The sequence below is a fragment of the Acomys russatus genome, chromosome 7 (genome assembly GCF_903995435.1).
Source record: "Acomys russatus chromosome 7, mAcoRus1.1, whole genome shotgun sequence".
Lineage (NCBI taxonomy): Eukaryota > Metazoa > Chordata > Mammalia > Rodentia > Muridae > Acomys > Acomys russatus.
Genome location: NC_067143.1, coordinates 4,956,221 through 4,973,850, shown reverse-complemented (window position 1 = coordinate 4,973,850; position 17,630 = coordinate 4,956,221). Strand labels below are relative to the sequence as shown.

Below are 17,630 nucleotides of genomic sequence, written 5' to 3'. Positions count from 1 at the left end.
GCCTCTTCTGCTATACAGATGTACATGCAGGCAAAACACTGTATACTTAATACCATTTTTTAAAAAAAGAAAAACTTCAGTATGATCCCACCCAACAGCCCCCCCCCTTAATCTCAATAGTGTTAACTGCCCCTTCTGAACAAAATGAAGGGTTTTGTTTATAAAGAAATTATGCGGGGGAGGGGGGGCGGGGAAGGAGGGTTAAAGAGGTGGCTCCGGGGTTTAGTCCTGACTGCTCCTAAGTCCGGAGTTTGATTTCCAACACCCACATGACACACAATTCCTGTAACTCCAGTTTTAGGGATCCAACACCCTCTTCTAGCCTCCTGTGCATGATGCACAGACATGCACACTGACAAAATACCCACACACATACAGTAAAATAAGTCTTTCACCCACGCGTGCCAGGGCACGCCTGTAATCTCAGCACTCAGGGAGGCAGAGGCAGGCAGATCTCTGTGAGTTCGAGGCCAGCCTGGTCTACAAAGCAAGTCCAGGACAGATTACACAGAGAAACCCTGTTTTGAGGGAGAAAAAAAAGCAAACAAAAAAAGCAATTCTTTGCTGGTTTTAACGAAAAGAAACTACTACGGGTGGACAGATGGCCCAGCGGTTAAGAACACATGTTGTGGGAGCTGGAGAGATGGCTCAGAGGTTAAGGGCACTGACTGCTCTTCCAACAGGTCCTGAGTTCAATTCCCAGCAACCACATGGTGGCTCACAATTATCTATAAAGTGATCTGATGCCCTCTTCTGGGGGTGTAGGTGTGCATGCAGGCAGAGCACTGTATACATAATAATAAATAAATAAATCTTTAAAAAAAAACACACACACACATGTTTTTTGAGCGGACAAGGGGTTCAGCCCCTAACATCCACAGGGTGGCTCACAACTGCTGTAACTCCAGCTCAGTGCCTCCCCGCCTTCTTCTGGCCTCCCTAGGCACACTGCACACACGCGGTGCACAGCCATACCTGCGGGAAAACACCCAAAGTAAAGAAAGATAAATATTTTTAGCCGGGTGGTGGCCTTTAATCCTATAATCCTAGCACTCGGGAGGCAGAGGCAGGGGGATGTCTGTGAGTTCAAACCAGTCGGGTCTACATAGTGAGCTCCAGGAGAGCCAGAGGAAGACAGTGAGACTCCGTCTCTAAAGAGCAAAACAGAGCCAATTAGTTTTTTTCTAAAGAGTCAAAACCTCAACAGCCTAAACCCTTCTGCTTCTACGGGAACTGTGCCCGCCATTTCCGTTCTCCTTGAAACTACATTTCCCAGCGTCCGCCGCAGACCATAGGCGTGGCGTGGCTCTATGGGGACGGCCCCGCCCTCCAGCTTGCCGCCCCGCCCTAGTCTTGTTGGCCCCGACCATTTGATTGGAGTGGGCGGGGCCGCCCTTCGGACCTCCAAGTTCCCCAAGGTAGTGCGTCCAGCAGTCAGTCCTTCGCGGAAGGTGCTCGGCGAGCGATGGCAGCAACGCGTGTACGACCCTCTGCTCGTGAGATTTTCACGACGCTGGAGTACGGCCCGGTGCCGGAAAGCCACGCATGCGCACTGGTGAGGGCTTGCCTGGCGGCGGCCGCCGTCTGCTCCTTCCCTCTGTCCTATCTGCCGCTCTCGGCGCGCGGGCTTCCGTCGTGCACAGCGGCGTTTCCGGAAGCACCGCCTCCAGGTCACGTGATTCCCGCGCCCGCTGGACCGGCCCTGGGATATTTCCGGCGATGCTCGCTCTTGGCCCTGACCGCCACTGTGATGTTTGCTCAGAAGTGTCTGCCTCTGTCTGTCTGACTATCCTTATGTTGCTCCCATGATCCCCTGCCCCTTTGGACGTCCTATTTGTTCTCATGATTTTTCAGGGCCCATTCGATCCCCGCTCTCTCTCTCTCTCAAGTTACTTTGGGAGAGTTTTCACATTTCGCTTATAGGAGCCTCATGGCCTCAGGCGTCAGAACCCTCTTGGATCCCCGGTAGAATTTAGTGGGGTTCCTTGGGTTTTCTGTCAAACCCGAGCACCAGTCACAATGCCCATGGCCCCACAATTTCTTCCACCGTCATCCAGGCAGGTGTTAAGGATGGTCAAGTAGAAGTTTTCAGACCCCGAGGGGACGCCCAGCACCAGCAGAGGCTTCCAGCTTTGGGGGGGGGGGGGGAGCATATACTATTCTAGAGCGTTAACCCCAAAGATTCGAGGAAAAAGACCACTGACCCAAATCATCATGGACAAAAAAAAGAATTAAAGCAAGGCATGGCGTGTGAGTTCAAAGCCAGCCTGGTCTACAAAGCGGGTCCAGGACAACAGAGAAACCCTGTCTCTTTAAAAAAAAAAAAGAAAAAAAAAAAAAACTTATTTAAAGCAAGCTTTTTTATTGAGTACTCGGGCTACCTTCCCTTAAGGCTGGTTTCAAGCGCTTTGGATGTGAAGAAGACAAGATTTTTTGCTTTTTCTTTTTTTAAATTTATTATGCACACAGTGCTCCACCTGCTTGTACCCCTATAGGCCAGAAGGGCCTAATCAGATCAGATTAAAGATGGTTGTGAGCCACTATGTGGTTGTTGGGAATTGAACTCAGGACCTCTGGAAGAGCAGTCACTGCTCTTAACCGCTGAGCCACCTCTCCAGCCCCAAATACAAGGTTTTTATAGCTCAGGAGCAGGGGGTTTCCAAACATAGATTTGGCTGGCAAAACGGTTGGGGTTACAGGAGCAGACCATTAGCATAGCAAGTCGTTTAAATGACCTGGGAAAAAGAAGACAGGATTCCAAGGTTGTAAAAAGGTGGTCAACCTTTTCAAACAAAGGTAGGGTTGCAAGGTGGCTATAGCAACTTTTTGAAACAAAGGTGTGGTTGAGGTTTCCTGAAACAGGCAGTACAGAACCGTGTGTAGTTAAGATTGCAAGCCTGGTAAAGCCCGATCCTTGACATAGAGGTTTTAATCATAAAGAGGAGCAAACCTAGTTTGTCTTTACTGTAAGATGGTCTTCAAACCTAAGATGGAGGCAGGCTGGCTCATCAAGAGGTATAGGAAAGTGACACCAAGATGCTGGGTTAGAGGGCAGGATCCGAGCCTGGGAGCTGGCTTTAGGGCTGTTCAGCTGTTCCTGCATGGACAAAACAGGGTACACACTGAGCTCTGGTGACGTGGGATCTGTGAACCTGTCATAAGGAGATGGCTTCTAGTGTTGCTTGGGCTTGACTCTTCTGGACAAACAATTACAGTGGAGACATAAGCCAGGGAGATGCCAGTTAAAAAGGCGCTGGACTGTCGGAGTAACTAGGAACACAGATGGGGAGATTGAGAAAATTCAGAGACTCGCCACAGAGAGGCTGAAGGTTGGCGTGGACAGATGAATTGTGTCAGCCTCTGCTAAGCATGATTTTACGTCATACTCAGAACAGCAGAGAGGGGATTATTCTTGTTATTTTGGTAACAACACATAGTTGATGAGGGATATAATTTGCTTGTAGACCACAGAGCTTAAAGGAGTTTGCATGTGGTGGCACACACCAGTAATCCCAGTGTTTGGAAGGACAAGGCAGGAGAGTCAGGAGTCCAAATCAGCTAGACAGTCTCAAACAATGAGAGAAAGAGCCGGGCCTGTTGCTAGGCCTTGGATTCTGGTGTCCCCCACCAGCTGCCACCCCCCCTCCCGCCCCATTATTCCAACAAAGGTCTCAGGTTTGCAGTCTGTGGGCAGGTCAACAAAAAAACATGTTTTCTTTGGCTTGAGCTTTGTTTTTGGAAATGTCAGTTGTTGTACAATTAATCCCATCTAAACATCCTAATTTCTCTTGAAAATAAAATTCCAAAGTTTGGCAACCTTTGGCTCCAGTTCGCTGACAAAACTCATCTGGAACCAATTCTCCTGGGACATGTGAGCTCGCAGTGTCCAGCAGGCACTCTCTCCCACCCCTGTGGCCTGCCAGGATTCTGCGGACATTCTTGTGGGAGTTTGTTTTTCGTTTTGGAAGGAAGTTTTCCATCTTTTCCACAGCAATTGCTATTAGGAGCTCCCATGTCCTCATCACTCAGCTTCAACAACTAACATTCAGTCCAATTATTTTTTGTGTGTGCTTTTTTTCCTTTTGAGATTAGTTTAAACAAATGCCAGATGTTGTGCTACTTTCCCATAAATATTTGAGTCTGTATTTCTAACAAATAAGAGTCTTATTACACAACTGGCACCCTGTTAGTCATTCCCATAACGTCAACTGTCAGTCATCTATTTATTTATTTATTTATTTATTTTTTTTTTTTTCAGTCATCTATTTAATGCCTACCTCATGCTCACGTCCCCACTTCCAAACGGCTCAGTCCTTGTGGACACTGCAGTTTGGAACTTACCTTGGGGGCACAATCTTTCTTTTTTTCTTTTCCTTTTTTGTTTTTTTGGGTTTGTTGGTTTGTTTGTTTTGTTTTGTTTTGTTTGAGACATCCTTGGCTGGCCTGGAACTCACAGAGGTCAGCCTGCCTCTGCCAGGATTATAGGTGTGCACCACTACGCCCAGCTTTGATAATTTTCCTTTTTTCTTTTTTGTTTTTTCAAGACAAGGTTTCTCTGTGTAGCCTTGGCTGTCCTGGACTCGCTTTGTAGACCAAGTCTACAACCTCAAACTCAAAGAGATCTGCCTGCCTCTGCCTCCTGAGTGCTGGCATTAGAGGCATGTGCCACCATGCTCGGCAATAATTTTTCTTTTTAAAAGATTTTTATATATTTATTTTGGGGTGGATTTTTGGGGGGTTTGTTGTTGCTGTTGTTTTCTTTCTTTCTCGTTTTTGGTTTTTTTTTGGGGGGGGGGGACAGGGCTTCTCTGTGTAGTCCCTTCCTGTCTGTCCTAGAATTTAATAAGCAGTTCCCCTGCCTCTCCCTCCCAAGTGCTGAGAGTAAGGGTGTGCAGTCCCACACCTGGCAAAGATTTATATTTTATTACTTATGATATGTGTCTGTGTGTGCATGCATGTGCACATGCTTGCTGGTGTTCAGGGAGGCCAGAAGAAGGTTCTAGATGCCTGGAGCTGGAGTTGTAGGTGGTTGTGAGTTCCCTGATGTGGGGTCTGAAAATCAAACACGGTATTATGGAAGAGCAGTGTGTACTTTTATTTTTTTGGTTTTTGTTGTCGTTGTTGTTTTTCTTCCAGACAAGGCATTCTCTGTGTAGCCTTGACTGTCCTGGACTTTCTAGACCATGGCCTCCAACTCACAGCAATGCACCTGTCTCTGCCTCCCCAGCGCTGGGAATTAAGTTGTGTGCCGCCACTCTGGCGCAGTGTGTGCTCTCTCTCACTATCTGGAACTCCCAGGGTGGGCGAGGTTGGCCGTCCTGTGAGCCCCAGTGATCCACCACCACCTTCCCAACACTGGGGTTACAAATGTGTGTGCCATGGCCCACTACTAAGATGTCCCCACAATGCCACTTTCTTCAGTCATGGCCTCCCCCTGTGGCCTAGGCTGACCTTATGTCCTCCTGGTTCGCCATCCACGTGCTGGGGTTCTAGACATGTGCCGCCTCACTGAGCACGTAAATAACTAAGACACAACAGGGCCGGCTGCCAAAATCACGGGGAAACATCGATTTAATAGCAGCAGAAGTGTAAGGAGGACGAGAAGGCAGGAGAGGAAGGAGGGAAGGCCACACACCAACTCCGCTGGCCTTCCCTCGTGCCCAGGCTCGGGTGCTTGAGCAGAGTCTTACGAACCCTGCTAAGCCAAGAGCGGTGGCACTCAGGAGGAGAGGCAGGAGGATTTCTGAATTTGAGGCCAACCTGGTTTACAAAGGACAGGACAGCCAGGGCTGTTACACAGAGAAATCTTGTCTAAAAAAATCAAAAATAAGAGGCAGGCATGGTTCGAGGCCAACCTGGTCTACAAAGCTAGTCCAGGACAGCCAGGGCTACACAGAGAAACCCTGTCTTGGGGAAAAACAACAACAACAACAACATAGCGTTGAGAGCAATGGAGAAAGACAGCCAACATCACTGTTTGACCTTCGTACACACAAAGTTACATGGTAGCTAAGCATTAGAGCCAGTAGTAACTGGCTCTGACCAGTCACTCCCAGGCCTCCAGCCTAGACTGTGCCTGTGCCGCAGCGGGCATCACGCCAACGACCTCGCAGCCTGGCAGCCTCCACAGGGCTGGACCACACTGGGCCTCCAGCCCTCGCTGTTTTCCCATTGCTGATGGATGAGATGGAAAGGGACAGGGTTCCCTGGTGGGTGCAGGGCTGGCTCAGCAGCCACATGGCAGTGGGGGGGGGGGTGTTAGGGGGAGTAGGGGTGGAGGTGGGGGGGGTGGATTGTTTGTAGAGTGCTAGCTGGACACCAGGTGTCCTGGACCAGTGTAAAGTCGCTGTTGCTTAGGAACAGAGCTGGCTCCTGGAATGCAGCTGAGCAGTGGAGCCCTTCCTTAACATGCTCAGTGCCCTGGCTTCCATCCCCAGCACCAAAAAAACAAACAAACAAACACCAGCACTGCCAAGTTATGTTTCCAGGGAAGCAAAGTTCATTTAAGGTCATTTCTGCATGGATGAAAGTATTTTATTAATTTAGATTTTCCTATTTAAGCCAGGCACAGTAGTGCACACAGTAGACGAAGCGGGAGGAGCTGGCCTTCGCTCATGACACTCGGTGAGTTTAGAAAGAGAGAGAAACAGAGAAAGAAGGAAGAGTCCAAGACCTTGCCATGTAGCCTAGGCTGATCTGAGGACTGGGGCTATATGTAGGCCGTGTGTGTGTGTGTGTGTGTGTGTGTGTGTGTGTGTGTGTGTGTACACATACATGTACATATACATACATGCTATAGCAGCAGTACTGGCTAACATAGTTTCAGATAATGTTTTACCTATAGTAAAATAAATAAATAACAGAGGCTGGAGCGATGGCTCAGAGGTTAAGAGCACTGACTGCTCTTCTAGAGGTCCTGAGTTCAGTTCCGAGTAACCACGTGATGGCTCACAACCATCTATAATGTGATCTGATGCCCTCTTCTGGCTTGTAGGTGTACATGCAGATAGAACACTCATACATAGAATAAACAAATAAGTCTTTTTTAAAAGTTTCAGAATGGGGGCCGGGCGTGGTGGCACACGCCTTTAATCCCAGCACTTGGGAGGTAAAGGCAGGTGGATCACTGTGAGTTCGAGGCCAGCCTGGTCTACAAAGTGAGTCTAGGACAGCCAAGGCTACATAGAGAAACCTTGTCTCGGAAAAACAAAAAAACCAAAAAAAATTTGTTTTCAGAATGGGCTAGGAGTATAATTTGATAGAGTGCAGGGCCCTGAGTTCAATCCCCAGCACAAAACAAAAACAAGAAGCAGCCAGGAGGAAGAGTCATCTGAGGGCAAAGGGGTGCAGATGTCTCCTCCCAGGGAACCCTGGCTAAGGCCTGAGCTGTCCCAGCTGCCTCATAGGCCCCTTTCCCAACTCCTGTCTTCCTCCAGGCCTGGCTGGACACCCACGACCGTCTCTTGGGCCACTATGTCAATGGGATGTGGCTGAAGCCAGAACACAGGAATCCGGTCCCTTGCCAGGATCCCTGCACAGGTCTTTGAATTGTCCATCATTCGGGGGGGAGGCGGGGAAGAGGGACAGGGACCTGTCTCAGAGCTGCAGCCATGCCATGCTCGATGCCCGGTGCTCAAGCCTCCAGCACAGGAGCAACCACTGATGGTGGCGGTGGAGGCCATGGGGCTCATTTCTCCTGATGACAGTCTCAATAATTATAGTTCCTCTAATTTGCCCACCCTAAAAAGGCTCTTTGAAGCCCCTGCTGCTAAATTCCCTCCTCGAGCTGAGAGTGGTGGCTTGCGCCTCTCGTTCCGCAGCCCAGAGGCTGAAGCAGGAGGATCATGAGTTTGAGGCCGCCAGCCTCGGCTTCATAGTGAGGCACTGAAAAAAGACGGAGGAGGAAGAGAAGAAGGACGGGGCTGAAGAAACAGCTCGGTGGTTAAAAGTGTGCACTTGCACTGTTCTTTCAGGAGAGCCGGGTTCACTCAGTTCCCAGCACCCATGTCAGGGTCAGGCTGCTCAAACCACCTGTAGCTCCAGCTCCAGGGGACCCTATGACCTCTTCTGATCCCCAGGGGTACCTGCACTAACATGTTCAAACCACACACACACATACACATCATTAAAAGTAAAGGGGGCTAGGGAGATGGCTTAGTGGTTAAGAGCACTGACTGCTCTTCCAAAGGACCCAGGTTCAATTCCCAGCACCCACATGGCAGCTGACAGCTGTCTGTAACTCCAGCTCCAGAGGATCTGACACTTCACGTGGGCATAACATGCAGGCAAAACACCAATACACATGAAATAAAAATTTTTTTTATTTAAAAAGGCTGGGTGGTGATGGCACACGCCTTTAATCCCAGCACTCGGGAGGCAGAGGCAGGTGGATCTCTGTGAGTTTGAAGCCAGCCTGGTCTGCAGAGTGTGTTCTGGGACAGCCAGGGCTACACAGAGAAACCCTTTCTCAGATAAATAGACAGATAGATACAGACAGACAGACAGACCATATAGTAAGAGAGGAACTTGAGAGATGGCTCATCGATTAAGAACACTAGCTGCTTCTTTCAACAGAAGGCCCTGGGTTCAGTTCCCAGCCTCTGCATGGTGACCCAACCATCTGTAACTCCATTCCGGAGGATCTGACACCTTCTGACCCCAGTGGCCATTGCATTCATGCGGTATAATACATACACGCGGGCAAAACACTCATAACTAGATCCAAATAAATAAAATAAATGTTTAAGAAACACAGTGAAGGGCTGGAGAGGTGGCTCAGAGATTAGGAGCACTGACTACTCTTCTAAGTGGCCTGAGTTCAATTCCCAGCAACCACATGGTGGCTCACAACCATCTATAACGAAATCTGGTGCCCTCTTCTAGCCTGCAGGCAGAATGCTGTATACATAATAAATCTTTTAAAAAGAAAGAAAGAAACACAGTGAAGACTGGGCATGGTGGCGCACGCCTTTAATCCCAGCACTCAGGAGGCAGAGGCAAGTAGATCACTGTGCGTTCGAGGCCAGCCTGGTCTACAAAGCTAGTCCAGGACAGCCAAGGCTACACAGAGAAGCCTTGTCTCAAAAAACAAAACAAACAAACAAACAAAAAAGACACAGTGAGGAAGGAAAGGAAAGTCAGCTCTGAGGAGCTTGGTCAGAGCAGTAACAGGTGACTGAGGAAGGAAGGAAGGCCTGAGGCCCACAAGGGACCTGGGGGCCGTTGTCACTGCCCTTGCTGGCTCTAACGGGCTCCCCTTGTGCGCCCCGACTTGTCCCTGCAGGAGAACACCTGGCCAGCTGCATACAAGCCCAAGATGAGGACATCGCTGCAGCTGTGGCAGCTGCAAGGACAGCGTTCAAGACATGGAGCCAACTCCCTGGAGCTGCTCGGGCTCAACACCTGACCCGGTGAGGAAGCCCAGGCAGGGCCTGCAGAGGAGGGAGAGAGGCCTTGTCCCTCGGAATTCCCACAGCACTGCCAACAATGACTCCATTTCCCGAGATCCTCGTGAGTCGGTGGCTCCTGTTTCCCGCGCTGTCCCTCACACACCACTGGGGCCAGAGTATCATTTGGGCTCTGTTTCTCAGCACTTCACTAGACTCTGAGCTCCCTGCTGTCCCACACTATGGGGACAGCTATAAAGATCGCAATTCCCATAATGCAATTGGACAGAGACTTAAGATTCAGGTCCCCAGTTATCTTTGGGACTGGCTAGTAATTGTCCACCAGGACCATTCCGTAGCACCCCCCAAGGTTTTGAGACTCCTAGACTACATTTCCTATATATTTTTGGTACCTGGTGTCCCTGATAAATGTTGCGTCTGCCTGCAGAGGCTTGTGGGGATTGTAATCCAGGTTGCTCTGGGCAAGGACTAATTCCTTGTATTTTTCCAAGGCTGGCCAAGGTTATCCAGAAGCACCAGCGACTGCTGTGGACCCTGGAGTCCCTGGTCACTGGGCGGGCTGTTCGAGAGGCTCGAGATGGGGATGTCCCACTGGCCCAGCAACTGCTCCAGTACTGTGCAGTCCAGGCGCATGCCCAGGAGAAGGCACTGGCAGGCTGGGAGCCTGTGGGTGAGAATCTGTAGGCCCCCAAAGAGACTTCCTGACCCAGTAAACCAACATGTCCATCCCCTCACTGTGGATTGTTTTTGCAGGGGTCATTGGCCTCATCCTGCCGACAGCTTACTCTTTCCTGGACATGATGTGGAGGGCCTGCCCTGCCCTGGCCATGGGTAGGTGGGACTGTGTCATTCCCCCACCTTTTTCTCTCAGAGAGGGTGGTTGGGGTCCAAAGGAGGAGGGCTAGCACCTGAACCCCTGGGTGTGCAAGAGGCCGGCGGGAGTCTGCACTTCAGCTCCCTTAGTCGCTCCCTTCCCCAGGCTGCACTGTGGTGGCCCTTGTGCCCCCAGCCTTCGCAACACCTCTCCTCCTGGCTCAGCTGGCAGGGGAGCTCGGCTCTTTCCCAGGGATCCTCAACGTGGTATGTGGCCCTGCCTCGCTGGGGCCTGTTCTGGCCTCCCAACCTGGAGTCCAGAAGGTGGCCTTCTGTGGAGCTGTGGAGGTATCTCAAGGGCTGGGAGTCGGGTGGACATGGCTATGGGCCGAGAGGCTCTGGCCACAGCTGAAACCCATGGGGCTTGGGCTCCCTCAGGAAGGACGTGCTCTGAGAAGGACCCTCGCAGGCAGAGGAGCCAAGCTAGGCCTGGCGCTGGGCGCAGAGTCACTGTTGCTGCTGACGGACTCAGCGGATGTGGACTCAGCTGTGGAAGGCGTTGTAGACGCCGCCTGGTCAGACCGCAGCCTGGTGAGACCTATGTGCACGGGTCAGCAGAGGTTGGGGTCCATCAGATCTCCCCAAACACTTGGGGTGTCCATTCCCAACTTGCTTTCACTTTCTGTTCTTCGGGCCTTTTTATTATTTGGGACAGGGTCTTACGTAGGACAGACTGGCTTCCAACCTATTATGTAGCCAAGGCTACCCTTGCGTTCCTAACCCTCCTGGAGTACAGGCATATGTCACCATTCTGGGCAAGGCACCAATTTTCTGCACTGCACCTCTCGCCTGCTGCTGCTCCTCCATCCCTGAGGCCCACCTCTCTGTGGGAACCTGTACTCCCAACGCCACCCCTGACTGTACCCACTTTTGATGCCTTTTTTTCCAACAGGGGGGGCTCAGGCTCCTCATCCAGGAATCTGTGTGGGATGAAGCTATGAAGCGACTCCAGGCCAGGATGGCACAACTGCGGAGCGGACGAGGACTGGATGGGGCTGTGGACATGGGGACTCGAGGGGCTGCTGCCCGAGACCTGGCCCAGAGCTTTGTGGACGAGGCCCAAAGCCAGGGTGCACAGGTGAGCCTCAGCAAACAATGGAATCTTAGAGACCCTGTCTCAAACAATGGAAGCTTGACTGCCTGCCTGCTGTGTCAGGAAGGAAAGACATGCCCTGGACCCCTGCGTCTGAGAGAAGGGCTAAGGCCTACACTCCTCTGAGTCTGAGGAAGCAAGTTGGGGTCTGGACTTTACTGTCTAAGGGAGGAGGGCTAGGGTCTGGGTAGCCAGACTGAGGGAGGAGGCTGGGGCCTAGATACCTAGGTTTAGGAAGGAGGGCTGAGATGCTTCCCTGGGCTTGGGAAGACAGGCATCTCTGTTTCTCCTCCTCCCCAGGTGTTCCAGGCTGGCGATGTGCCGTCCAGCGGCCCATTCTTCTCTCCTGCCTTGGTCTCCGGCCTGCCTCCCGCAGCCCCATGCGCCCAGGCCGAGGTGAGGCCCCGGAGACTGCAGACATCCTGCCCTTTAGTCCCCGGTTACTCATGGGCCACAGCACTGTACCTTAGGATGGTTCTGAGTGACCCTGTGACCTGGGGCCGTGAGGAGGGTTTGCTCTGCAGCTAACACCTGACACAGGTGACGTGTTGACAGGGGAGTTTGCTCTGCAACTAACACCTGACACCTCTTCTAGGTACCGTGGCCCGTGGTTGTGGCCGCCCCTTTCCGCACAGCCAAGGAGGCACTAGCTCTGGCCAATGGAACCCCCCGGGGAGGCAGCGCCAGTGTGTGGAGTGAGAGGCTAGGGCAAGCCCTGGAGCTGGGTTACGGGTCAGTTGGCACTTGCTCCCCCCCTGCCCATCCTCTGTCTCCTACTCTTGTCTCCCTCGCCATCCCTTGACCCAGATTCCTGTCCTGCCCCTCCCCCTGGTGTCATTACCTACCCCACAGGCTCCAGGTAGGCACCGTGTGGATCAACGCCCATGGCCTCCGAGACCCTGCGGTGCCCACAGGTGGCTGCAAGGAGAGCGGGTCTTCCTGGCACGGAGGCCTGGATGTGAGTGCCCGCCCACACCTGTACCTCCTGACGCCCAGTAGCCTTGAGCCCCTTTGCGTTTACCTGGACTTCTTGTACCCGCACTCCTCTCACAGAGCCTGTATGAGTGTATGTGTCCCTTGGGGACACCGTCCCGGGAGCCCTTCCTTTGCGAGAGTCTCAACTACGACACATTTGGCCTTGCTGTGCCCTCCAGCCTGCCATCGGGGCCGGAAACAGCACCTAGGTGAGCTGTTGCGGCCTGGTGTCTAATGGGTGAAGATTTGAAGGGGTCACTTAGAGCCAATCTTAGGGTCTCTCGCTTTTAGAGTAGCTTCACAGCCTTTACCCCAAGTGTGAAGAGAATCTTAGTTCTACTTAAGGGTTTGAGTTTTCTCAGAAGCAAGGATTTAGACGGAGCCGGGCGAAGTGGCGCACCTCTGTAAGCCCAGCACTCGGGAGACAGAGGCAGGCAGATTGCTGCCAGTCAGCGTGGTCTACAAAGTGAGTCCAGGACAGGCAAGGCTACACAGAGAAACCCTGTCTCAAAAAACCAAAATCAAAAATAAATAAATAAATAAGAGTGCAAAGGTTCCTGGGAACTGAGATGGCCCAACCAGTATAGTGGAGAATGGGGCCTATGTGGACCCAGAGGCCCCCCTCACACATCACTCTTACAGCCCGGCTCCTCCCTACGGGCTGTTTGTTGGGGGACGCTTCCAGGCTCCCGGGACCCAGAGCTCCAGACCCATCCTGGATTCTTCTGGCAAGGTCTACAGTTATATAGCTGAGGGTGGAGCCAAGGACATCAGGGGTGCTGTAGAGGCTGCTCATCAGGCCGCGCCTGGGTAAGAGGGGTGCATGGAAGGCCAGAGGGAAGGGTGGATGGGACGGGGCAGGGGGGGGGGGCTAGCCTTGGGGCTGGAGCCCTAGGCTGAGGCTATGGCCAGAGGTGGCTCTCAGGGAGCAGCTAGGGCCAAGTCATACCCCTAACTTGCGTTGTTTGCCCACAGCTGGGGGGCGCAGTCCCCACGAGCCCGAGCAAGCCTACTGTGGGCGCTAGCAGCTGCCCTGGAGCGTAGGAAGCCAGCCCTGGTCACACAGCTAGAGAGGCACGGAGCAGCACCTGAGGATGCCAAGACTGAAGTAGAGATGAGTGTGAGGCGGCTCCAGATATGGGGCACCCGGGTTCAGGACCAAGGCCAGACACTGCAGGTGAGCTAGCTCTCCGCAGGTGGTCAGGGCAGGCAGCCAGGCGGGAGTCAGCACCCAGCGTCTAGTGGGCCAGACACAAGTCCAGGCCTGGCTCTAGAAATTCTAGACAATGGGGTAATGTCTGGTAGGAGGGGAGGCGGTCACTGCCTGGCTGAGAGCCCAGCGCGCTCACCCAGAGCAGACGGAGGGCCACAGTGCTTATAGGAAGGCACACTGGAAAGGCCATGTTCTGTAGGCTTGGTGGTATTCAAAAAGGCTCTTTCAAGCACAGTGGGCATGGTGGTGCAGGCCTATAATCTCAGCCTTTGTTCAGTTGTTGTTGTTGTTTGAGACAGGGTTTCTCTGTGTAGCCCTGTCTGTCCTGGACTCACCTTGTAGACCAGGCTGGCCTCAAACTCACAGAGATCCACCTGCCTCTGCCTCCTGAGAGCTGGGATTAAAGGCGTGCGCCACCACCGCCTGGCTTTTTTTGGTTTTCCAAGACAGGGTTTCTCTGTATAGCCTTGGCTGTCCTGGATTAACTTTGTAGACCAGGCTGACCTCGAACTCACAGCAATCTACCTGCCTCTGCCTCTCAAGTGCTGGGATTAAAGGTGTGTGCCACCACACTCAGCACATTGGATGGTTTGATTTCCCCACGCAGGCCAAAGGCCTTATAGCCTCCTGTAACTCCAGCTCCAGGGACGTCTACGCCTCCTTCTAGCACACACAAGTGCACATGTTGTGCCCCCCCACCCCGACACACACATATACACAGTTTAAAAATAAATTTAAAAAGCCAAGCGGTAGTGCTGCACGCCTTTAATCTCAGCTCCGTAAATTCAAGGCCAGCCTGGTCTACAAAGCCAGTCCAGGACAGCCAAGGCTACACAGAGAGACCCTGTCTCAAAAAAAGAAAGAAAGATAAGTAAATAAATAAATAAATAAATCAAACTGAGAGTGGTGACACACACGTTTAATTCCCAGCTCTCAGGAGATAGAGGCAGGTGGATCTCTGAGTATAAAGCCAGTCTGGTCTACGTAGGGAGACCCTGTCCCCAAACAAAAACAAACCAGCTACAAAGAAGTGTTGAAGTATTGGAACACTTGCCTGTCCTAGCCTGCTTGGAGCCCTCTGCAGTACCACAAAGCACACTGATGGCACGGGCACAAAATCCTGGCCACTCCATAGGCTGAGGCAGGAGCATGGCAGATTCACAGTAAGACGACACAGAAGGCCAGAGAGATTAACTAACTCGTACACATCCACATACCCAGAGAGGGGGCCACTGGGCTCCAGGATTCTGAGGTGTGAGCATGTCAGGTGTGGGAGGATGGGCAGGCAGTGCAGAAGGCTCTGGGAACTTGTCCCTGATGTGTCATCTGTCCTGTAGGTAACAGGGTTCAAAGGCCCTGTGCTGCTGCTTCGGGAGCCGCTGGGAGTGCTGGCAGTGGTGTGCCCAGATGAGTGGCCGCTGCTGGCCTTTGTGTCACTGCTGGCCCCTGCCCTGGCCCACGGCAATGCTGTGGTCTTAGTACCCAGTGGGGCCTATCCTCTGCTGGCCCTGGAGGTCTGTCAGGTAAAATCATGTGCCTCCCCTCCTGGGTCTCCATGGAAACTTGAGTCCCAGCATCCCATCTCAGTCTGTCACCCAGGTCCTGTTCCTTGTAGGAGCCCCTACAGCCACTCCCAAACACCCACTCTCCACCCTGCCTCCGTTACTGGCCAACCCTGGGTGTCCCGCACTCACCTCCTAGGATATGGCTACTCTGTTCCCTGCTGGCCTTGTGAACGTAGTGACAGGAGATCGGGACCACCTGACCCGCTGCCTGGCCTTACATCAGGACGTCCAGGCCCTATGGTACTTCGGCTCTGCCCAGGTATTTCAAGATCTTAAGTTTCACCAACAGACTTCCCTGCTGGGAGCACATCTCAGTTCCTGAGGACCCCTATTGCTCAAGGGAACACCTTCCTCAGCACCAGCTGCTGAGGCCCTGCCCTGGTAAAAGCCCAGTCAGCAGTAAGAAAGAGAGTCTTCTTACTGTCAAGGGCCCAAAGCCTCCCTTGCCCTAAGACATCATGTTTTTGGAGACCTGTTGCTAAGGACTGCGCCCCAGCTCCAGGTATACCCTCCTCAGCCACCTGTGCTGCATGGGAAGTCCCCATTGGCAGGAGCCTTGGACAGGAGCCCTGTGGGAGAGGGGATTCCCGGGACCGACTTCCGCTGCATCTGGGAGGAATGTTGGCCAGGATCCGAATGTCCCGCCTTATCAGGTCTTTGGGTCTCTTACAAGTCCCCGTTGCTAAGGAAGCAGCTGTTAGCAACTAACCGTCGTGTCTCCCCATCCCAGGGCTCCCAGTTTGTGGAGTGGGCCTCTGCGGGCAACCTCAAGCCTGTGTGGGTAAGCGGCGGCTCCCCAACAGCCTGGGATGTGGAGGTCGGTGGGGCAGGACCAGAGCTGAGTCTGCACGCAGCACGAACCAAGGCCCTGTGGCTGCCGATGGGTGACTGACACCTGAAGTTGCCCACTCTATCTTGCATGCCCAGAGACGACAGATGCTTGCAACTTTTCTCTCAGACTTCCCATGGCTTCCAATAAACAGTGACTTTGACTGTGCTTTTGAAGGTGTGGCAACAGTGGCTTCTTCATGTGTGGCCCAGTAGACTCTGGGAGAGCACCATGTTTATGGGTTGGATAAGGAAGTCAGCCCATCCAGCACCAGGGTCATGGGGAGGTAGAGGGAAGTCCCTGGAAGGCTCTTCCCTTCATGCTTTGTGTGTGTGTGTGTGTGTGTTGGATGGGCCACATGGCCACGCCCTTCCCATAAATCCTCTCTCTGAGCTGGGAGGTCTGTATCCCAGCACAGCCCCACTATGCCCAACAGGCCAAAGGCCTGGCCTGGTCCTGAGGGCACAGCTGCGAGATGGGGCCTGACTTCCTGGAGCCCAAAGTAACCAAGTGCCTGCTGGCACAGCAGATCCCCTTGGACTTAGCTTTTACTTTAGGTTTTAGGTTTGTGGTTTTGCTTTTTTTCCCTCCTTTTGTCTTTTTTCAGCAATGTCTTAGGGCGTAGTTAATCTGTACGCTCCACATGCCTCAACCTGAATGCTGGGTTAACCACATTTGCCTCCAGGTCTCTGGCTTTGGAATGGAAGCATTAGGGTTTTTGCCGGGGGGGGGGGGGGTTGTTTTTGGATTTTTCGAGACAGGGTTTCTCTGTGAAGCCCTGGCTGTCCTGGACTTGATTTGTAGACCAGGCTGGCCTTGAACTCACTGCCTGCCTCTGCCTCCTGAGTGCTGGGATTAAAGGCGCATACAGCCATCGCCTGGGTAGCATTAGGGTTTTGAGACAGGTCTCACTATGTAGTCCTGCGTGACCTGCAACTATTTTTTTCTTTCTCTTTTTCTTCCTTCCTTTATTTACTTACGTTTCATTTTTAAAAAGTGTTTAATGCAGCCGGGTATGGTGGCACACTCCTTTAATCCCAGCACTCGAGAGGCAGAGGCAGGCAGATCACTGTGAGTTCGTGGCCAGCCTGGTCTACAAAGCGAGTCCAGGACAGCCAGGGCTACACACAGAGACCCTGTCTTGAAACTCCCCTCCAAAAAAAAAAGTGTTTAATGCTGTGCTGTTGCGGCAAACACCTTTAGTGCCAGCACTTGGAAGACGGAAGCAGGTGGATCTCTGGGTTTGAGACTAGCCTGGTCTGTAGAATGAGTTCTAGGGCAGCTGGGGCTACACAGAGAACGGGAAGACTTGGTGTAGTCTCAAAATAATACATGTGTGCGTGCGTGCGCGCGCATGTGTGTATGTACAACTTCATCGCCGTGTCGGTTCCAGGGATCAAGCTCAAGAGCTTAGGTTGGTACTCATAAGCCTTTCTCATCTTATCAGCTGAGCCATCTCACATCCTGATCTGGAGTCCCTGTGATCTGCCTGTGGCATTTGCCTCCCGAGTGCTCGGATTGTTTGCATGTGTGGACATGTCCACCCTGCGTCTCTGCCAAGTTGGTTTTACCACGCAGAGTCACAAAACAAGACAAATGATGCTGCCCAGGGAGGCTGAACATAAGGGCCACAGGGCAGGGAAGTAGGAGGAAGAGCAGTCAGGGTGCCTCAGCT

General features: G+C 52.5%; 1 protein-coding gene across 1 annotated transcript; it reads left to right on the top strand.

The window, feature by feature from the left end:
- The first annotated feature begins 1,372 nt into the window (after positions 1-1,372).
- Positions 1,373-16,112, top strand: Aldh16a1 (aldehyde dehydrogenase 16 family member A1). The gene is made up of 17 exons (XM_051148511.1): positions 1,373-1,555; positions 7,437-7,539; positions 9,284-9,410; positions 9,899-10,077; positions 10,161-10,238; positions 10,387-10,568; positions 10,659-10,811; positions 11,173-11,358; positions 11,674-11,769; positions 11,969-12,105; positions 12,226-12,331; positions 12,427-12,557; positions 12,991-13,158; positions 13,324-13,525; positions 14,899-15,084; positions 15,263-15,385; positions 15,857-16,112. Exons 1-17 carry the CDS (start codon positions 1,466-1,468, stop codon positions 16,016-16,018), a joined length of 2,409 nt encoding a protein of 802 aa, XP_051004468.1. The 5' UTR covers positions 1,373-1,465; the 3' UTR covers positions 16,019-16,112.
- The last annotated feature ends 1,518 nt before the right edge of the window (positions 16,113-17,630 follow it).